This window comes from the organism of the source record quoted next, unplaced genomic scaffold (genome assembly GCF_019419815.1).
Source record: "Pyrus x bretschneideri cultivar Hongxiangsu unplaced genomic scaffold, Pyrus_bretschneideri_v1 Contig13, whole genome shotgun sequence".
NCBI classification, from domain to species: Eukaryota; Viridiplantae; Streptophyta; class Magnoliopsida; order Rosales; family Rosaceae; genus Pyrus; species Pyrus x bretschneideri.
The window spans coordinates 4,019,008-4,042,858 of NW_025999424.1; the positions used below are offsets into that span (position 1 = coordinate 4,019,008).

At 36.8% G+C, this 23,851-nt stretch overlaps 3 protein-coding genes across 3 annotated transcripts in view; 2 read left to right on the forward strand and 1 right to left on the reverse strand.

Annotated features, from left to right (window-relative positions):
- The window catches only part of LOC103962758 (eukaryotic translation initiation factor 3 subunit M), a 78,202-nt gene that overhangs the window by 36,540 nt on the left and 17,811 nt on the right, over positions 1–23,851 (forward strand). The window lies entirely within an intron of this gene.
- LOC125474864 (receptor-like protein kinase FERONIA) lies at positions 3,438–6,331 on the reverse strand. The gene has a single exon (XM_048579024.1). It carries the CDS (start codon positions 6,298–6,300, stop codon positions 3,628–3,630), a length of 2,673 nt encoding a protein of 890 aa, XP_048434981.1. The 5' UTR covers positions 6,301–6,331; the 3' UTR covers positions 3,438–3,627.
- Positions 13,757–14,850, forward strand: LOC125474868 (uncharacterized protein C9orf85 homolog). Its single transcript, XM_048579033.1, has 3 exons — positions 13,757–14,273; positions 14,378–14,425; positions 14,520–14,850. Exons 1-3 carry the CDS (start codon positions 13,920–13,922, stop codon positions 14,682–14,684), a joined length of 567 nt encoding a protein of 188 aa, XP_048434990.1. The 5' UTR covers positions 13,757–13,919; the 3' UTR covers positions 14,685–14,850.

Here is a 23,851-nt window from a genome sequence, read left to right on the forward strand (position 1 = left end):
CTTGAGATATTTGTGCTTCACTCATTCTTTCTGCACACTTGAAAATCAAGCATCCTTAATGCATTGATGGAGATATTTAACTTAATTTGGAAGGGATAATATTCCTTCACGACTAATTCATTTTTATCTTCAATTTTAACAAAATTTGAAAGATTGTTTCTATTCTTCCGTCGACATACATTTGAATTTAGTGAATGAATTTTGCCTTTTGATGTTTTGTATGTAACTTCACCAACATCGTAGTGGAAGTGTATAATAGAATTTTTATCATTAATAGCCAAAATCTGTTCTCTAATTTCAAATACCCTTAAAAATGAAAATCTAATTACACCCAAAAAATCAAAACCTTTTTTATCTTCTGCGTCATTGTTCAAAGAGGGAGGGGAAACACCGGGGAGTCGCATACCAATTGCCGGAAAATGTCGAACTAGCCCACCAAACTTCCAGATTCAACGGTCTCATCTCTAAAATCACCATTGATACCATTAATTTATCAAAGGGATTCTTTGTTCTTGAATTGTCTTCCACTATCTCTCACTGTGAAAATTCATAATTTCTTTTCCAATTCATATTGATAAAATGCTCATAATTTCTTTTCAAATTAAATTGCTCATTGTGTGGCTTAACCAAATTCTCCCTCTCTTTAGTGTAAAAATATCATGTACTCAAAAAAAAAAAAAAAAAGATCATTGATTCTCCTTTTATAAACTAAACACGTACCTTATCTATGTCAAAAAATTTCTGCGGAAATAAAAGGGGTGAGCTCAGAAGTGAATGTCCATTTCATCTCAAGGCATAAAAACGCAATTTGATCAATCATCAATCAAGAATTTTTCATCTGGTAAACAAATTCGTATCCCTTTCACGATTTAGGCAACTCAGTAATTTGAATTTAAATTTAAATTTTTTTTATTTTGCTTGATTATAAATTGTAAGACATTGTAGTTTTTATTCTCGAATAAAGTTGTTCCTTGGAGAATAGAACAATGGCTTTGCATCATACCGACTATAGTAAAAGAGCAGCTTCTAGATTAGAACTTGTGATTTCTCTTGAGCATGTGAGGGTATATGGGTGAAGTTGCGAGTCTGCTTTGCTATACTTGGAAGTTTCTTAAAGAATTGACATTTATGGAAGATGGCCAAATTTTGGTTATTAATGATTCGCACTACCTTGTGTGTACCCACTGCATCATATTCATTAAATTCAATTTCCTTAGGCGAACTCCAACTAGGGATACCCCATCCATTTAAAATTTACGGTTATGATTATAGGTAATTGTTTAGATAAATAAACTGTTATGGGTATGCTCGTTTACTCATGAAATTTAAATAGGTGGTTATAGGTATTAATCGCAGTTAAAAACTGGTATTGTGACATCCCACATCGCCCAGGGGAGTGATTCTTAAATGTATATTCTCATCCCTACCTAGCACGAGGCCTTTTAAGAGCTCACTGGCTTCGGGTTCCGTAGGAACTCCGAAGTTAAGCGAGAAGGGGGCTAGAGCAATCCTATGATGGATGACCCACTGGGAAGTTGCTTATGAGTTCCTAGAAACAAAACCGTGAGGGCGTGTTTGGGGCCCAAAGCGGACAATATCGTGCTACGGTGGTGGAGCGGGCCCGGGAAGTGATCCGCCCCGGACCGGGATGTGATAGGTATTCGTTTACCCGTTTATTTTAATATAAATGGATACCCGTTTAACCACATATATCTCTGCCAAATGACACATTGACTCAAGGAAGCTCTCTCCAAGTCAAGAAGCAATTAATAATTGGGGCGTTTTGATATAGGTGCCTCATTTTTTTAATTTTTTAGACTAAACATACACTTCTTTTGAAAATTTGATCAAGCATTTTCCTAAATTTTTTTGTTATTAATTTCAGTTTTTCATATAAGTTTATTTTGTTTAGAATTTTAGTTTTTCAAGACTTTTCCTAAACATTTCATTTTTTTTTCTTTTCCTCTTATCCCTATATTTATGCATTTATTATCCATCTCTATGCATTTTTTTATTGTTTGTTATAATTTTACTTTTTTTTTTTGTGAATATAGTATAATATTTATAAAAAAAATTGTCAAATTTTATTATTTAGAAGACCCAACACATAATAAAGATTTGTTTGATTATATAGCTACATCTAGTTACCTATAATATGGACACATTTAGTTTTATAGTGGATTTGATTTTTTGTATTTCTTGGTACATTTGGAATGTAAATGTACCAAAATGATTATTCGATAGAGATATTTGGTTTTGTTGTACACATTTAATTTAATAATAATAATTCAGCAATACTTCAAGTTTGTTATTAATTTGATTAGGTGATTTGTAAGAAAATTTCATGTATGTTTCTTGCGGATTCTGTGGAATGCTTGGGTTTGTCCCGCGTCTGATTGAACTTGATTGAATAATTATTTAGATTCGATGCATGTGTAAGAAAGAAATGGATATTAATTTTAAACACTAAAAGCAACCTAAGGGTTCATCATCAAACATTGAGTTCATTCGAAAAGGTAAACCTTATAAATGTTTGACATGATCAGCGAGACGTATAAATTAAGGTTTTCTTCAAGTCAAAAATTTGTTGTTATGTATTATAACATATATGTCGGGATTAAATGTTGTAAGTACTTTTTTAATTTTCAAGGTAAAAAATAAAAAACATATAGACGGGTAAAAAGAGGGGTAAAAGGTAAAAAAAAAAAAGAAAAGAAAAATAAACGGATTAAAAAAAAAGGAGTAAACCAATAAACGAAACGATTATGATTAAATGAGTACACTGTTTGACCAACGACTGAAATTCAAATGGGTAATTGGTTATTGAATGGTCCACATTTAATTTAGTTAATATTTTTGTTTTATATTTATAAATTTATTGAATCTAATGGATGAGATCGAATATGATAACAGTAAAAAAAAAAAATCTAATAGTCTAAATTTAAATCCAACATCTAAATAATTAAAAAACAATATTTAACTCAAAATTCACCCAAAAACTATATAAATACCTATGTATTTGTTCAAACATCCACACAAAACTCACTTTTCTCCTACAATTCTTCCAATTTGTCTTAATTGTTGTTGTATTAATTGTGCTAATTGATGTATTAATTACTTTTGTATGTATGTGTGTGTTTGTTTGTTTTTTTTTTTTTTTTTTTTTTTTTTTTTTTTTTGTCAAATGATGGATTTTGTTAGATTAGATGTTATATTAGTCACCGACGACGTTCGAACCCACGCCATCATGTAAGGGCTCAACACCTTCTCACTAATATGGTAAAGAGCCACTTGCTTTTTGTATATGTTTCATATGTGTCGGCTTAGTGATTTTTCAATATTTATCAGAATTTAAATATTTTTTAAGTTAAAATACGATTTTTTTCTCAACTACAACCTAGCTAACTTCTCCATCAACATTTGAAATAGAAGTACCATAAGACCAACACCCAATTGTTTTGACTACTTCAAAATTTAATTGCGGATAATTTAAGAAACTACAAAACTACATACGAATTATGTTGACAAATTATAGCATATATCATATTAGATTAATACAATTTATATGTTCGAGTCCAAGCTTAATAGATTAACACTAACGGATTAAAAATGTTGCTCAATCAACCATCACCTTCCATTGGGATCGTTGATCTCAGAGAAGACAGTCCCAGACATTCCTTTAATCGAATCATTTGTAGTAGAATTATGATCACTACTAGTCTTGCTCACCCTGCTCTGCTTCAAGTCCGACGACTCCTCCCAGCTAATAAACCCTACATCGCTCCTAGTCACACTCTCAACGTCATCTCCACTGCCCATTTCATCGTTCGAATTTGAATCCCCTCCAACGCTCTGCTGAAGCTGCAGAGCAAACTCAAGCCCCCACACAACATCATTCATTGACGGTCGTTCGATTCCACTGTCATGCATACAACTCACCGCAATCTCAACGTACTTTTTCAAACATGCATTTCCAATCTTACCCCTCAAGCTCGGATCTATGATCTGATCAAGTTTCCCATTCCGGTGACAGATTTTAGTCCACTCAGCCAAACTCATTTGCTTTTTCTCCGCCGTACGAATCAAAGCTGGCCTCGCACACAGTACTTCACACAACACTACACCAAATGAGTATACGTCAGACTTCTCCGTCAATTGTTGACGGCGATAGTATTCAGGGTCCAAATATCCGAAACTACCCTTCACCACCGTGCTGATATGGGTCTGAGACACGGTAGCGGACCCCATTTTCGAAAGTCCAAAATCTGAAACTTTGGCCACCCATTTCTCATCCAATAAGATATTTGTGCTCTTTACGTCTCGATGAATGATCATGTACTTCGCACCTGTGTGAAGGTAGTGCAACCCACGCGCCGCCCCGATACAAATCTGTAGCCGTTGATCCCACGGTAGAGGCGGATTACCGGTATTGTAGAGATGGTCGCGGAGGGTCCCATGCGCCATGTAGTCGTACACCAAGATCATCTCGCCGTCGTCCATACAGTACCCGATGAGCGGCACCAGATGGACGTGGCGGAGCTGGGATAGCATGTCGATCTCCGTCTTGAACTCGTGAGCTCCCTGCGACGACTGCGATTTCAGCCGCTTGATTGCAACAGGGCGCAACCCACCATCCATGTTGACATTTCCTTTGTAGACGTGTCCGAAACCGCCGACGCCAATAATGAAAACACTGTCGAAGTCTTGGGTGGCGGCTTTGATCTCCGCCAGTGAAAAGTAGCGACACAAATCGGACGGTAAAGAAGAGCTGCGAGTCTTGGTTGACTTGGTCGTCGAAAAAGAAAATGGACCCCACTTTGTTCCTTGCCCGGAGTTTGAGTCCTTGACTTTTCTTCCTCTCCAGAAAACCAAAAATCCGAACAGAGAGGCTAAAACAAACACACCTGAAACTACACCGGCAATGATGGCAAGCAGAGGAATCGATTTCTTGTCGGAAACTTTGGGGCGCGCTGGCTGAGCTATTTCGAGAGGCGGGTCGGGGTTTGGTCCGGCGAGATTCGTCTTTGAATCACTGAGCTTGAAGATCTCGAGTCCGTTCAAGATTGCATCGTTGTAATTCGTCAATCCATCTTTTGGGTTGGCTTGCAGTGCAAGAAAGAGATGAACTTTCTTTTTACTTCCGGCGCCTGCAGGCACGAAAACGACGTAGTCTTTGTACACCGGCTTCCCATTACCGCCGCTCCACGTGATTACATCCGCCATCTGCTCCGCCGTCTGATTGGCGATGAAGATTTGAAACAGCCGGTCCCTGGGCAATGTAACATCACCTTCGAACTCACAAAAATGAAGCCGAATAAGGTAATTAAACATAGAATCTACCGGAAACCCCCAGGTGAGATTATAGCTCTTGTTTATGGTTTTGTTCCACCCCATCGACCGACCGGTTCGGTAAACTTCTTCCGGAGCAGAGTACTTCGGAATTTCCGAAAAGTCGAGCTCAATACTACTGTTTTGCGGCAGAACACTAAAATTTTTACTCAAATCGTCCAAATAGATGTCCTCCACTTGAATACCATCCCAGTTTCTGTACATTCCAGTGTCCTGATTGAACGAGAGCTGAGATCCGCCGACGTTGATCCGGTAGACCATCTCCATGGCGGTGTTATTTTCGATCCAATACGGGTTTATGCTGCCTACGAGAACAGCCCCATCTGCGCTTTGCGGCGGAGTGTAATAAAGATTGTGGGGCATGGACACGATTTCGATTCCATTGATGAAGGCATAGGCATCTGGACTTGCTCTGCTCGGAGTGAACGTGATGTTCAAGCTCTGTTCGGATGCAATGTTGAGACAGAACTCCCTTGATACTGTCTCCGACAAGGAAGCGTCGGCAGTGACGGAGGCGTTGAAGTCGCGGAGAAGGGTAAAGCCGCCGGCTTCGACTGAGAAGAGGGATTTAGATCGGTCGAACTCAACGGCGTAGGAAGTGGGGTAGAAGTACAAGCGGATGAACTTTTGGCCGCTGGTGAGTGGAAACGTGTACGTAAATTCGGAGCGAGAGAGCCGAGCTGTGGTGTAAGGCACTTGGCTGGAGGAGGAGATCGGGGTTGCTGCTTTGAATACGGATGAGGTGTCAGCTGATTGGGAGGGGAAGAATTTTGAGTTGATATCGCCACTCCAAGTTCGTCCGTCCTGTTGGTTGACTTGGTCGCCGGAAAAGCCGCACTGTAGGGTGATGTCATCGACCGGTTTGTAGACAGAGGGTGAGTCTCCGGCCACGTGCAGGGTTATGATTTGCAGAAACAGGGTAAGGAACAGATGAGCAAGATTGGGTTTCATGGTAAGGTGTTTGCTGCAATTTGGAAACGGGGGAATCTGTTGCTGCTTATTGTCGTAAGCTTAACAAAATTCCATTCATAATTAAACTTCTAACTGGATTTTGAATACTTTAATGGTGAAGTGCTTAGTTGTAATTGGAAAACTGGGTGTTTGAAAGTTCAGAGGTTTTTTTTTTTTTTTTTTCACCAAATTTCTGGTGAATATTAAAGCAGCTTGTCTTGTACTCTACTTTGAGTTGTTATATTATTGTTTGAATGAACAATTATTGAAAATCTAGGGCAAAACAAAAGTAGTGGAGCATGAGCACTGTTTTAAAAATATCCGCCTCGCACCGACTAGGCATTATGCGGCTTATTAACGTCCCGATCAATGCATAGACGTTTGAAAATTAAGAAATGATGCATAGACCAGCTGAGGCGCCCACCTAGCCCGTCCAGACCCACCTAGGCACCTGCCTAGGTTGCAACTTACTTAGACAGAAAATAGATAACTTTCAATTTGCATTGAATTCTTTTTAATAAATTGTAAAAGATTTGTTGAATATTTAAATGAGCGCACACTATATGAGTGTTCTCCATGTTTTTATTATGTTTTAATACATATGTTATTCTATTTTGTAGTTTATGAAGAAATTATATATATTTTAAGTATAAACGGACATTTATTTACACGAAATATAATGAATTTACTTAAATCCGCCTAGTCCGCCTAGGTTGACACATCCCGACCGAAATCAAGGCGTGCTGGCCGTCACATGAGAGTGATGTAGCCATGTGCACAGTGCGGAAGCAAAAGATAATAATAAAAGTACGAATAAATAAAAACCAAACTACTAAATAAACTAGTTAAGGTAACACACTAATGTAAGAACAAATGTGATAAACATAATCAGAGCACAGAAAACCTAAGTGCAGTCTAGAAGAAGAATACTAATTACACAACACCCAAAGGTGATCCTACATTTGTGATGTTATGTCAAAACTATCGTCAAGTTCTTGTGAACCACCAAAGTTACTTCTAACTAGAACTGGAGGGGCGCAAAACAGAAAGTGTGAGTGGGCAAAAACAAAGCTTTTCAAAATCATTTCATTATCAAAAGTTCTAACCCCTCGCCATAAAACTTGTATAGTTTCCCAGAAAATAAAATATACACATATATCGAAAACATGTTCAAAAATATGCCATGTCGAATGCCTCCACATAAAATGTAAGTAACCCAGGTAATGTCAATCAATGCAAGTAACATGTCAACCGAAGTCACCTAACGTGATTTATATGGCTGAATCTAGAGCTCAAATTCCCAACTCACTAACTATAACCCCTCGCCGTAAAACTTGTATAGTTTCCTAGAAAATAGAATATACACATATATCGAAAACATGTTAAAAAATATGCCATGTCGAATGCCTCCACATAAAATGTAAGTAACCCAGGTAATGTCAATCAATGCAAGTAACATGTCAACCGGAGTCACCTAACTAACTATACGGTTGAATCTAGAGCTCAAATTCCCAACTCACTAACTCGTATAAGTCACCTAACGTGACTTATACGAGTCGGAACCACCTAAAGTGGTCTGTACGACAGGACTGGATGTAAATAAATACGCTCAAGTGCTACGATCACATGAAGACTAGGCGAATAATTGCGGGTCACCTACGAGTCGGAACCACCTATAGTGGTCTGTACGACAGGACTGTGCACCTAACTTGGATCCAAGATGAGCGTGTGGTGTGGGAGGTCAACATCACGTGAAGGACTGTGCCCTACTCTAGGCGGGAGCACTAACACCGAGGGTGCAGGTTATGAGCTCTCTATGCATCTCACATAACCACTAATTCACAATCATAAACCATAAACTTACCTGGCATTTACCTGTGCGTCCACAGCAATATATGCAACTACTAATGCATAAATAAATAGGCAAACACTATGCATGACATTTAAAACATATAAACATTCCATATCATTTTCTGGGAAAAACCACAAGTATATAGGTATATACGAAAAACCAAAAGCCCACTCACTGATATGTGGAAGGGTCTTAACCCCCTTGCCTTAAGTGATTACGCTTGTCCTCAGGATAGGTCTCACATATATGCGAAACCACTATAAAAATGTCAATTTAAAGTACATAACCAAAACTAGGTAATAACTTCTCATACAATGCTCAAATGGGGTGTTAAATGCATCAACATGATCTACTCAACCTCACAAACATCCCTATATTTTTAAAATAATTTTTCGACCACCCACGCGCCGGCCAAGGCACGGTCAGACGCGCCTACCACGCGCGGGCACGTGCCTGGCACACGTGTGGTAACCCTAACGGCGTTAGGGAATATTCCGTCCAAAAATAGAACATATCGTTAAAACTAACCTGACGCCGTTAAGAATATTCCGTTAACTTAACGGAATATTCCCTTGTCTTCTCTGGTGAGTCTCGCCGGCCGCCGCCGTCTGCAACTCGAATTCTTGTCGGAAACTAGATAATTTTCAAAACTTCATATCTTCTTCATTTCTCAACCAAATTCCATGAAATTGGTACCAAAATGAAGCTTACAATGAGCAGAACAAAATCTTACCACTTTGAAGCCCTTAAATTCACGGAATCTCGCCAGAGAAACCACAAAATTCCAGCCAAAACTGCAACTCGCCACTCCTGGCCTTCCCGACGTCCAAAACACTTCAACTTTCTTCCTCAAGCTTTGTGAGAGTGTTCTAAAGCTCCCTATGACCTTAAAAACTTCTAAAACCCCCACGATCACGTGTACATGAACAGTGCACAAAATCGGGGTTCCCCGGTTCTTAGGTTTTCGAGGGTTTCACGTCTAAAAACTGGTATAGATGAGTTCGTGATGATGAGATGAAGGTGATGGTACTAAACACGAGCTCGATCTGCACAGAATGGGTTGGTTTGGTGTTATCCGTACGACTTGTACGGACGTTGCAGAAAATCGAAAGAGGGAGGAGAGGGAGAGAGAGAAGGCACGAGAGTGTGGTATAGGTGTGTGTGTGTCGATGTGTGGTCCTAGATGAATCAACAACCAAAAGAAACAACTAAACAACACCCCACAACACCAATTAACGTCCAAGGGCATTTTAGTCTTTTCGCACCTACGATACAAATAATTCGGGACGGGCTGTCACATAGGTGCCCGCTTAGACCTCGCCTAGCCGACTAGGCGTTAGGCCCCAGCCTGCTACCGGACTAGCGCCTAGCATCTTTTAGAACCTTGGGCATGAGAGAAAATTTAATGGAGGAGTGACTTCTTTGGCCACTTTATAAAGGATTAAGCTTTTTAGCTAAGTGGTCGTGGTAATTAGCATAATTATTTATATTGTGTTTTAAGATTTTAAATTGATAGAAGTGATTTTTGAAATTGTTCACCATCAATCATTTTGGTTATTTTATAATAAAACATTTGTTAAATTAAAAGTAATTTTTGTCATATCAACTTCTTTACTTGAATTGGTATTTTCTTCAACTTAACTTGTATTAGTAGTTCATTATGTGACAATTACCCTGAATTTGTTTCATTTAAGTCTCTCTTTCATGGATCAAAGACTTTGAATGCATGTGTGGTCTAAATTCAGGGAACTTTAACGAAAACCTCCCAGTACTGTTCACTTTAACGAAAAACCACATTTTTACACTAAAAAGTCAATCATAGTATTATTGACTTTATCCTTTATTTTGTCCTTATCGTTAAAACTCAAAATTTTCAAACCATTTTCATTACTTTTCCTCTAAATTAAAGATTCTCAATCATCAACAGTAACGTTAATAGACTATACACAAAGGGTAGTGGTAGTGGACTTGAAGAGTCAAAGTCTTTGCCACAAGTTTTTATGTATGGTGGGTCGTTTGCTTGTATACTTTTACAAACAAGTAGAGATTCTGTTGTTAGCTTGTTATATATTCTTATGGATAATGCTTGGTAGAAAAGTCTCACCACTAGCAAGTTACAAACAACCCGTCAAATGGTATCCAGCTATGAGTTAGTAAACGTCGTTTTAACAAGCATGTCTCTTTTGCAATGTGACTTTTGTGGTAAGGTGATGATATTATGCACACAGATTTTTGTTAGCATTGATGCATTTTGCGATTACATGTATCATTGATTTTAAGTGTACATAAACGATTGACATATAAAAGGTTAATGTTGACTTGGTCGCTGTAAAAGCCACACTGAAGGGTGATGTCATCGACCGGAGTGTAGACAAAGGGTAAGTCTGCGGCCACGTGTAGGGTTATGATTAAACCTCTACTCTGACAGAGGGTAAGTTTGCATGCACAATTATTGAAAATCTAGGGCAAAACAAAAGTAGTGGGACATGATTTCCTTCATGGAGGATGACGATAGTTTTTAGAGTGTTTGGGAATATGTGACTGGTACATCAAAGTGTTATAATATAATTAATTAATTTTTTTTTTTTTAAGAATTTAATTAATTGTATTATGATACTTTGTATACTGAGTTATGTTCTTAACATTGAAAAATATATTGGCACAATGACTTCTCAAGCCACTAACTAATATAAGATCGTGCATGAAATTTTTTCTAATATGACCTTGTATTAGTGATTTAGTACACCACAATAATATTATATTTGTTTCATTTAAATCTTTTTTCAACGGGATGAATCAAAGACTTTAAAAGAGAGTTCATCATCCAAAAAGATGCAGCGCATTCCAGACAAACAATACCGGCCAAAGATTTGAATGTCAAATATTTGGCTGCACGTCTCAATCATCAAGAGTAAAGTTAATAGACTTGATACAAAGGGGAATCGACGAAAAATCCAAAGTCTCTGCCACTAGTCTTTATGCATAGTGATTTGCTTGTATACTTCTCCAAACAAGTAGAAATTGTGTTGTTAACTTGTTATATAGTCTTATGGAAAATGCTAGGCTGAAAAGTCTCACCACTAACAAGTAACAACCAACCAGTCAAATGGTATCCAGTTATGAGTTGGTATACGTCATTTTAACAAGCATGTGTCTTTACAATGTGATTTTTGAGGTTAGATGATGATAATACGCACCCGGATTTTTGTTAGCATGATGCATATTGCGATTTACATGTATTATTGATTTTAAGTGCATATAGACGATTGATTCTAAGTGCGCATAACTGACATACGCTATTCTTATAAGGTACTTGAACAAATTAATACTTAATCTACTCGACCATCCTTATATAATATAGTTTGGCTACAATAATATTAGGGAATACCCTCAATCAGTTGAGGCATTGAGCTTCTGCCTAGCTAAGTTTATGTTGACATGGTGTATAATGTACATAACCAAAAAGCACATTGGCTTCATAGAATTTATGTTCATCTGTTTTGAAATGGATGTAAAATAAAGCTAACAAGTTACAAGATGACTGGCGTTTTACTAAAATTTATCGTTAAACTTCTACTAGTTAAAAATGAGTGATAATTGTGTGATTCATGAATGGGATGCACAATATATATTGGGTGATGTTATCCATACACACTTCATCTTATTTTTTTCTTAGCCGTTAGGTCGAATGAATTGAAAAAATCAAAAGACAAAATTAATGGAGGTCTAGGCACCACCCTATATATTATACAACAATATGAACCATTATTTATTAATGTGAAACATTTTAAACCATGAATCTACTCTCAAAACACATTAGTATAAATAATTAAACGAAAGAAGTGGAAAATATACTTTCCATATCCAGTTTGAGTAGTGTTCTGACTTCTGAGAGACAAATGGCCACAAATATTTTTTGTAATCTGTTGGGAGCTTGAGGTTTCCAAATTCAAATTTCAAGAGGTTGGGTTAGGCCGCCAGATGACATGAAGATTAGCTTTCAACGTCGTGATCATGGAGACGGTATCTCATTCGACGGGGCAAGTGGAATTTTGGACCATGCTTTTGCTCCCACGGATGGAAGGCTGCAGTTGGATGCAGATGAACGGAATTGATCTGGTTTGAGGCCTCCAAGTAAGAACAAACTTGATCTGGTTTGGGTGGCTACGCACGAAATAGAAATGGCCCTTCATGACTTTAGTTCTGAAGATAAAAAGCTATAAAATAAAGTTGTTGAGTGTCTGGTAAACTTGTTTTCTAGAACTACTTTTAACTCAAAAAACAGTGTCTGAGTATCTGATAAACTTTTGTATAATATTGTTATGAGCATGTTAAATGACTAAAACTGATCACCATGCTTAAAAAAAATAAAAAATAAAAAAGGGTTCTTCTGAGAAGTATGGTAGACTCTGCTTCTATGCTTCTATGCTTTTCACATTTGATACTCCAAATTTTTTAATAAACTATTTTTTTTTTAAAGCATCGCAACTCCAAACCAACCTGTTATCACTCAGGCATTGGGAATCGGAGGATGTGCACCATCAATTCGGAAATTTTCCTTGAGCATCTCGGCAGGTATGTTGTCCCCGATTTCTTTGAACAAAAATTTAGGCAACGGAGAGTTGAAGCACACCTTCGAAGCTGTCAAACTCGTTAGGAGTTTTATCGAATAAGGCTTCGAGCTCCGGTATAATGAATTGGGCTCTAATTTCAGTGCATGTGCCAGGACGTCTGACATCTTCCAGTGTCCAAATCGTTCCAAATCGTAACTTACGATATTGCTGCATAGATAACCCTCCTCATATTGGTGGTTAAATTAGAGTTTTATCTCAACCAATTAATGTATTAATGAAGCATTGTAATCATAGGTAATTTCCTTTACTAACCTAGGTATAAACCAAAGAGAAATACTTAGTTACGGATAAATCTTTTTTTTTTTCTTTTTTTTTTTAACAAACGAGAGGATAATCTGCACTGAATTTTTCTAACTATGGGGATGGGAGAAAATTTAAACTCAAAAAATAGTGAGTTCAAGAGAAACGCTCTTTCTACCAAGCAATCCGCCACTTGTTTGAGCAATCAATTAATTACCTTGTTCTTTATCACAATCTGTTCTTTTCAATATTATTACAAAAAATGCCACGGTAATCATAGGTCATGTTTCTAAATTGTGTCATTTCTCATTTCCTAATTTATAACATATTGATGATCAACATAAGTATTTTGTAATTAATATTGTAATCAATAACTCGAACTTCGCTTTATATTCTATGGAATCCGCAAATCGTAAACCTTGTATGGGGGCTAATGCATGTCTTGTGTTGGAAGGTCAAGGAAGTTGGTGATCTAATGACATGAGAGCTGGCAATTAAAACGCCAGTGAGAAGCGACCATAACTATAATGGTTCTAAGTCAAAAAATTTATTGTCGAATAAGTTTCAAGTTCCAACACAGTACAAAAAACGTAACGATCTTGACAGTCATACGCAATTCCAACCCAAAACCCAATTGTCCAATGAACCTCACACCTTTCTCAAACTCTGTAGGCTAGTTGGTATCCACATTCCCAAAGGGCTAAATGGACCATATCAAATCAACCCAATCAGATTGCAAACAACCCACATCCAAACAAACACGGGTCAGAAAAGACCCAAATTTCAAATCGGCTTAGTCTTCTCTGTCTGTCTTCCCATAAAACCCTAGACTTTCTGTCACTCTGTTGTCACAGAAAACGCAAAAGTTTTAATCTTTGAAAATTTAAGGAACCATGATGTCCGGCGGTCGGCACCAAAACAAATTCGCATGGAAGCCAAAACTCGGCGTCAAAATCAACGAAACCGAGGTCGGAGGCCGGTTCCGGCCGGTGTCGAAGATAACGGGGGTCTGCCAGCGCTGGAAGGAACAGATCGAGTGGAGGCGCCGTTATGGAAAGTACAAGACACTGACGGAGCCCGCCAAGTGCCTACGTTGTACCAAACGCCCAGTCCGTCAGCCCCACCATAAGCTCTGTGCTGCTTGTGCTAAGGAACAAAGTGTTTGTGCGAAATGCTGCAGTCGTATCGAGCAAATTGTCGGAAAAGACCTTGCGGAAGTGGAGTCTGAGCAGAAGAAGCTTCAAGAGGTTTGGTTTTTTAATGTTGTTTATTTAAAATTTTCAGTTTTTAATTGGTTTTCGATTCGGAAATTGATAGGTTTGTTTTGTTTTGTGGAAATTTTAATGCACAGGCGATCAAAAATGCAAGAGAAAGATATAGGAGGAGTCTATTGCGTGCGGTATGTTCTCGAATTTGAACACATTTGTTTGTTCTTGTATTGGATTGTGAATCAAAAGTTGCATAATTTGTGATCTCGGATTGTACAGTAACAGATGAATGCTGGAAAATCTATGGGTGTAGCGACAGCTGCAAGCGAGAAAGGAGACAAAGCGGGAGACCTGTTCCCCTCTGCCTCACTCGAAGAATATGCAGAGGCAAGCAGATATGATGAGGATAACGACATTGATGATGGTGAAGGTGGTAGCCTTCGCGCGTGAATATTTTTTGAATCACATAGTCATACGCACAATTTATACGTTTTAAATATATTTATATGCATAAATTAATAAAAGAAAAGTTAAATATTTGAAGTAAATAAATAATCTTAAATCATGCTAAAAGAAACCCTTATAAATTAATTAAAGCAGCTGAATTCACATAATAAAATCGGTCTCTATAGAATTTACATTAAGAATAGAGAAAATAATATTTAATAAACAATTAATTGAATCACATTATTGTTAGCTCATTGTGAGGTCAAGTCCACCTCACTTTCCTTTAGTGTAGATAATATCATTTGTTAATAAAAAACAATCATTTGATAACTATTTAATCAAATTATTATCCACTTGTGAAAGACATTTTTTATATCCGGCATTGCACGCGTCTTAAGATGTTTTGAACGTATTTAAAAATAAAGAAATTGAATCACATTATTGTTAGCTTATTGTGAGGTACAAATTAAAAAAAAAATAATTATTATTATTAAAAAAATACTGTTAAAATGACAAAACCTCTGCCTTATTTGATTCATTATTTTGGAATGCCTTTGAAGGTTTTTTATGTTGGGGGCATTTTTGTCCAATTACTTTTTGAAGCTTGGTGACACCAAAATCACTATTGACCTTTTCCATTGGCTTTATACATAGAAGATTAAGCTTTTTAGCTAAATGGTTGCGGAAATTGGTATAATTATATATATATATATATATATATATATATTGTTCTTTGAGATTTTAAATTGATAGAAGTAATTTTTGAAATTGTTCACCATCAATTATTTTGATCATTCCATAGAAAAAAATTGTTAAATTAAAAGTAATTTTCGTCAAATCAACTTCTTTACTTGAATTGGTATTTTCTTCAACGTGACTTTGTATTAGTTGTTCATTATGTTACATTACACTGAATTTGTTTCATTTTAGTTTCTCATTGATCAAAGACTTTGAATGCAGTGTGGTCTAAATTAAAGATTCTCAATCATCAACAGTAACGTTAATGGACTATACACAAAGGGTTGTGGTAGTGGACTTGAAGAGTCAAAGTCTTTGCCACGAGTCTTTATGTATGGTGGGTCGTTTACTTGTTTACTTTTCTAAACAAGTAGGGATTGTGTTGTTAACTTGTGATATATTCTTATGGATAACGCTTGGTAGAAAAATCTCAGCACTAGCAAGTTACAAACAACCCGTCAGATGGTCTCCAGCTATGAGTTAGTAAACGTCATTTAACAAGCATGTCTCTTTTGCAATGTGACTATTGTGGTAAGGTGATGATATTATGCACACGGATTTTTGTTAGCATTGATGCATTTTGCGATTTCATATCTATACTATTATTAAGAGAACTCTTCTTGTCAACTTTTTATCATTTTTTTTCTTATTTTGCCTTTACTTTTGATGCACAATACTTACATAAGGAGGGTAAAATAGTAATTTTGTATCTTTTGCCCTCTTTTTTTTCGTATTTTGCCCTCACTTTTGATACACAATACTTATATAAGGAAGGCAAAATAGTAATTTTGTATCCTTTGAGAAAATGACAATCATATCCCTATTTTTCCTATTTTACCCTCACTTTTGGTACACAATATTTACATAAGGGGAAGAAAACAGTAATTATGTAATATTAAGATAAAATATTCACTTATTAAGAAAAATTGTCCTACCACCATTTTTATACTCTTTTTAAAATTTTAAAAGCTAATCACACTTCTTAATAAAAAAAACAAAAAATAAAATGAAATTGTTCACACACACAGAGTGTGTGCTTATCGACTAGTATTATTGATTTTAAGTGCACTTAAGCGACTGAAATATAAAAGGTTTATGTTGACTTGGTCGCTGGAAAAGCCACACTGAAGGGGTGATGTCATCGACCGGAGTGTAGACGGGGTGAGTCTGCGGCCACATGTAGGGTTATGATTAAACCTCTACTCCGAGTTGTTATGTTATTGTTTGCATGCACAATTATTGAAAACCTTGGGCAAAACAAAAATAATGGGGCATGAGGCCATCTCCAATCGAGAGCTGGCCAGAGGACTCGTTTTAGCCCTCTGATACTCTAAGAAATTAATATTTTACTGAATAGTACAGAGTCATATTTGTCTCCGTCTCCAACCGAGGGCCAAAGGGCCATCGGGCTCGTTTTAGTCCTGTTACAAAAAACCGTCTCCAACCAAGGGCCAAAGGATCATAAGGCCAAACATAATTTATTATTTAATGTTGTTTCATGTTACTTAATTTAATTGAATGTTGTATAATGGCTTAGGAAGGAAGTTATAGGAAAAAAAATAGAATTTCAAAAAAATATGAAACAAATTTTGTAAAATATAAGTTATAGGAAAAAAATGGAATTAAAAAAAAAATATGAAACAAATTTTGTAAAATAGAAGTTATAGGAAAAAAAAGTTTAAATTCATTATAAAAAAATTGAATACAACAGCTAGTCAGCTAACCGTTGGATTCAAATTTTTTGTTTAAGCATTCATGTCGGTTATATCCGACAGGAATACTTAGCCCTCTGGCCTAGCCCGGGCTCAATGATTGGCTGGATTGGGCCAGCCCTTTGGCCCTTTCAGATTTCATGGGGCCCACGAGCCCTCTGGCATAGCCATCGGTTGGAGACGGTTTTCGGGCTATTTTCAGCCATTTGGCCCTCTTTCGGTTGGAGATGGCCTAATTTCATGGAGGAGTTCATCGTTGATTCATCAGGATAAAGATAATTTTTAGTATGTTTGAAAATATATGACTGGTATATCAAGTGTTATAACACAATTAATTTTTTTTTTTTAAATTTAACTAATTGTATTATGACATTTAGTATACTGAGTTATGTTTTCAATACTAAAAAATCTATTGGCGTGATGACTTTTCAAGCCACTAACTAATATGACCTTGTATTAGTGGTTCAGTACGCTACAATTATATTGAATTCGTTTCATTTAAGTCTTTTTTTGAATAGGATGAATCAAAGATTTTAAAAGGGAGTTCATCATCCAAAAAGATGCAGCGCACTCCAGACAAACAATACCGGCCAGAGATTTGAATGTCAAATATTTGGCTGCACGTCTCAATCATCAAGGGTAAAGTTAATAGACTTGATACAAAGGGTAGTAGACGAAAAATCCAAAGTCTTTGCCACTAGTCTTTATGCATAGTGATTTTTTGTATACTTTTCCAAACAAGAAGTAGAGATTGTGTTGTTAACTTGTTATATAGTCTTATGAAAAATGCTAGGTAGAAAAGTCTCATCACTATCAAGTAACAACCAACCCGTCAAATGGTATCCAGGTATGAGTTGGTATACGTCATTTTAACAAGCATGTGTCTTTACAATGTGATTTTTGAGGTAAGATGATGATAATACGCGCACAAATTTTTGTTAGCATTGATGCATTTTGCAATTTACATGTATTATTGATTCTAAATGCGCATAGACAATTGATTCTAAGTGCGCATAGACGACTGACATATACTATTCTTATAAGGTACTTGAACAAATTAATACTTAATATACTCGACCATCCTAATATAATATAGTTTGGCTACAATAATATTAGGGGATATCCTCAATCAGTTGAGGCATTGAGCTTTTGCCTAGCTAAGTTTATGTTGACATGGTGTATAATTTATATAACCAAAAAGCCAAAAAGCACATTGTCTTCGTAGAATATATGTTCATCTGTTTTGAAATGGAAGTAATATAAAGCCAACATGTTACAAGAAGACTGGTGTTTTACTAAAATTTATGGTTAAACTTCTACTTGTTAAAAATTAGTGATGATTATGCGATTCATGAATGAGATGCACAATAGATATTGGGTGATGTACCCATACACATTCCATCTTATTTTTTCTTAGCCGTTGGGTCGAATGAATTGAAAAAATCAAAAGACAAAAATTAATAGAGGTTTAGGCACCACCCTATATATTATACAACAATATGAACCATTATTTATTAATGTGAAACATTTTAAACCATGAATCTACTCTCAAAACACATTAGTATAAATAATTAAAGGAAAGGAGTGGAAAATATACTTTCCATATCCATTTTGAGTAGTGTTCTGAGAGACAAATGGCCACAAATATTTTTTGTAACTGTCGGGAGCTTGAGGTTTCCAAATTCAAATTTCAAGAGGTTGGGTTAGGCTCGCCAGAAGACGTGAAGATTAGCTTTCAACGTCGTGATCATGGAGACGGTATCTCATTCGACGGGGCAAATGGAATTTTGGACCATGCTTTTGCTCCCACGGATGGAAGGCTGCACTTGGATGCTGATGAACGAACCTGATCTGGTTTGAGGCCTCCAAGTAAGAACAAACTTGATCTGGTTTGGGTGGCTACTCACGAAATAGAAATGGCCCTTCATGAATTTAGCTGTTGAGTGTCTGATAAACTTATTTTGTAAAAATACTTTTAACTAAAAAAATAGTGTCTGAGTGTGATAAACTTTTGTATAAAATTGTTATAAGCATGTTGAATGATTAAAAGTGATCATCATGCTTTAAAAATAAAATAAAAAAACGTTTTTTTTTTTTTTGAGAAGTATGGTAGACTTTGCTTTCGCGTTTCTACGCTTCTCATATCTAATGTTCCAAAATTTTTAGTAAGCTATTTTTTTTTAAAGCTTCGCAACTCCAAATCAACCCTAATCACTTCAGGCATTGGGAATCGGAGGAACTGTGCACCATCAGTTCGGAAATTTTCCTTCAGCATCTCCGCAGGTATGTTGTCTCCGATTTCTTTGAATAAAAATTCGGGCTACGGAGAGTTGAAGCACACCTTCGAAGCTATCAAACTCGTTAGGAATTTTATCGAACAAGGCATTGAGCTCCGGTCTAATGAACCAAGACGTCTGACATCTTCCAGTATCCAAATCGTAACTTATGATATTGCTCATCGATAGCCATTGTCATATTTGGTGGTTGAATTAGAGTTTTATCTCAATCAATTAATGTATTAATCAAGCATTGTAATCGTAGGTAATTTCCTTTTACTAACCTAGGTATGAACCAGAGAAAAATACTTAGTAACTGATAAATCCTTTTTTTTTTTTTTGGACAAACGAGAAGATAATTTGCACTAAATTTTTTGAACTATGGGAGAAAATTTAAAGTCGAAAAATAGTGGGTTGAAGAGAAACACTCTATCTACTAAGCAATCCATCATTTGTTTGACCAATCAATTAGTCACCTTGTTATTGATCACAATCTGTTCTTTTCAAATAATATTACAAAAATGCCACGGTAATCGTAGGTCATGTTTCTAAGTTGTGTCATTTCTAATTTCCTAATTTATAACATATTGCTTATCAACATAAGTGTTTTGTAATTAATATAGTAATCAGTAACTCGAACTTCGCTTTATATTGTATGGAATCCGCAAATCGTAAATCATGTATGGGGGTTAATGCATGTCCTGTGTCGGAAGGTAAAGGAAGCTAGTGACCTAATGACATGGAAGCCGGCAATTAAAACTCCACTGAGAAGCGACCATAACTATAACGGTCCTAAGTCAAAAAATTTCTTCTTGAATAAGTTTCAAGTTCCAACACAATACGAAAGACATAACGATCTTGACAGTCTTACGCAGTTCCAACCCAAAACCCAATTGTCAAATGAACCTCACACCTTTCTCAAACTCTGTAGGCTAGTTGGTATCCACATTCCCATAGGGCTAAATGGACCATATCAAATCAACCCAATCAAAAGCCCAATCAGATTCCAAACAACCCACTTCCAAATCAAACACAGGTCAGAAAAGACCCATAATTTTGATAAATTATGGGTCGAATTTAGTTAAGAAACAATTGAGTTACGAAGTTTTGAAAATTGCCCAAAGAGTTTTTAATAGAATGACCAAAATGATGGATGGTGGACAATCTCAGGAACGATTTATATTGATTTTCAATCTCAGGAAATAAAGTAATGAGTTATGCAAATCTCAGGGACTATTTTGGCTATTTAGCCAAATAAATAGAGACTGAACAAGAAAAGAGAAAGAAGCGTATTCCTTTCAGCTTGTACAAACGATATTTTATATATTATGATTTAAACTCAAGTCGCAATGATTTGAAGAAGGTAAACTAATCTCCACAAAATTTTAGTCCTTTATTGCGTGCTACGTGCTTAATCTCGAAACTCAGTTTTAATTGTAATGCTTACGAATCCGAAACTTGGGTTTGCGGTGACAAAAACATTGGGCAAATGTATTTCCGCATTCTGCATTTGGTAATTGTGAAGAATTGATATTTCACCACCATTTTTGCCCAACGAAAGAAATCCGAGATACGCCTGTCTGTATTATGTATATAGATACTGTGCATATGCATATCACTACGGAAGTTGGTGAATTTCTTGTAGGCCAATTCGGCAACTTTTTGCTCAATCTCTCATGGAGTAAAATTCTCATCAGTTCAAGTCAAGGGAATGACCCTTGTTCTTTGATTTCCATATAAAGGAAGAGATTTATCTTTGTCATGATTATCTGCCAGGTTGCTGAGCCGCAGGTTACTAGACTATGTGCTGAAGCCCAAGAATGCGTGGTAATGGACAGGTGGTTCGAATTGGTGTCCCTTATGCTTACTTCGGCTGAGGTCATATTGTCAAAAGTCTCGGAAAAAGGTACAATCTGTATTGTTAGATGTTTATGTACTCTTTAAATGGATAAAGAGGCTTATTATTGCATTGCACGACGGTGCAGAGGTTTTTCTTCCAATTCTCATTCATCCACTATTGTATCAATGTTTGCTTGAAGTTCCTTAGTCTAATTACTTCAAAATTCTGCATGTGTTTTGGTCAGTTATATAGATTCTACCATTGTAGAAATTGAAACTCATAATATTCTTTAAAATGAGTATCAACTCATTCAATTAGTAACGACAATTAAATGCCATCTTAATGGTTTTGTCAATGTTCATCATAACAAATTCAAGAATTTTTTTTTCCTTCTAGATCTTGAGTGCATATTCACTGTTATCTGCAATGTTGTTACAAAGTCTGAAAGTCCAGATGAAGCACTGGAGATGGCAAAACTTATATCCTCAAAGATTACTCAAAAACCAACCGACAAGCCTGCATTGCGCTTAAAGATTTATGATACCATTGTGATCATGACTTTAGCTTTTTATTATTTTGAGTGTACTTCTGACCGTTTTTGTTTTGTTTACAGTTTGTTCAATCTGTACAACCTACTGGAGAACCCATATAGCCGGTTCTTAGTCTACTTGAGTGCTCTTAATTTGGCTATCCATGGGAAGGTCACTGAACATGTCATCCCTTCATTCAAGAATGTGGAAAGTTTTTTGAAAGAGTGGTGTATTGAGATCTCTGTTCAGAGGCAGTTATTTCTGACCATCGCTAATGTTCTGAAAGAACACAAAAAGTATGCTTTGTAATCTTATTTCTATATGTACATGTCTTTCCTCGATTTGTTTTAAGAACAGTTAATTATATTTTCTGTTGTATTTTCAGCTTGGCAAAGGAGTCTTTCAAATTCCTGACCAAGTACTTGGCGACATTTTCTGGTGAAGATGTGCATACGTCCAGATCGGAAGAGATCCTCGTTTCGTAACCGATATTGATTCGGTACACCATCTCCAGAGCAGTGTTGTTCTCAATGCGAAACGTGTTTTCGCAGCCTACATAAGCAACCCCAACTGGGCTTTGGGGTGAAGTGTAGTAAAGATATGGGGGCATGGAGATAATTTCAATCCCATTGATAAACGCGTAGGCATCTGGGCTTGTTTTGCTTGGAGTGAACGTGATATTCAAAGGCTGTCCTGACTCAGTGTGGAGGCAGAACTTTCTGTACATGGTATCCAAGCCAGAAGCATCAGCCGTGGCTGAAGCATTGAAGTCGTGGAGAAGGGTAAAACCGCCGGCTTCGACTGAGAAGAGGGCTTGGGACCGGTCGAAGTTGGGGGCGTATGAAGCTAGGTAGAAATACAAGCGGATGAACTTTGGGCCGGAAGAGAGTGGAAATGTGTAGGGAAATTCAAAGCGGGAAAGCCTTGCTGTGCTGTAAGGCGTGGTGAAATTTACTTCTTTGGATATCGATTTGTTAACAGCTGCTTGGAATTTGAATGGAAAAGGTTCTGAGTGCATATCTCGATACCACGGTCGGTCGTAGTTTTCGCTAAATTGGAAACCGGACGAGCCACATTGAAGGGTGATTTGTTCAGACAAATGGTAGATTGGCGGTGAGTCCCCGGCCATGCACATGGTTATCATATGGATAAAAAAGGGAAGGAGAAGAGGAGTGAGAATCTTATTACGGTGTTTTTTGTTGGGGTTCTCCATGATTTTAAGAAAAACATAGAAAGGGTGACTCATTTTCTCACTGGAATTTGGAGTCTCTTAACGAAGCCGTTTACACTGCCTATCGCAATGTTTGCTTGTAAATGACCGCTTTAATGTCTTGCTTAATAACAAGTCTACCTAGAGTCTTTGTGTAAAGAGAAAAAAAAAACCCGTTTTGCTGTGGAGTTTCCCAAACACTGAAATGCCTCATAATTCCTTCCTCTTTGCAAACTTCAAAAAAATGGTCAAATGTGTATTCACCACCATTATCTGATCTCAAAATCTTAATCTTCCTCCTAATCTGGTTCTCAACTATTTTCTTCCAACCTAAGAAAATACTCAACACCTCACTCTTGTGCTTCATAGCGTAGACCCAAGACCTTCTAGAATAATCATTAACAAAGGTCACGAACCAATATCTACCACTCAAAGAGGGAGTCTTTGTGGAACCCCAAATATCTGAATGCACATAATCAAGAATGACCTTCGTTTGATGTACTGCAGTACCAAACTTTATTCTAGTTTGCTTCCCCAAGACACAATGCTTGCAGAAATCAAGCTTATAGGTCGTGACACATTTTAGAAGACCTTGTTTCAGTAACCCTTGTAGAGCTTTCTCACCGGCATGCCTTAATCTCATATGCCATAGTCTAGTAGTATTTGAATCAAATGTGACCATATTTTCTGAGACTACCACTGCTTCCCTTGTCACAGTGCTTCTTTGCAATAGATACAAATGATCGCATCGAGGAGCTTTCATTACAAGAAGTGTGCCATAAGTAACTTTCAATGTCTGCCCATCTAAATAAAACCTGAAGTCCTTGGATTCTAAAGTACCCAAAGAAATAAGACTTTTTTTTC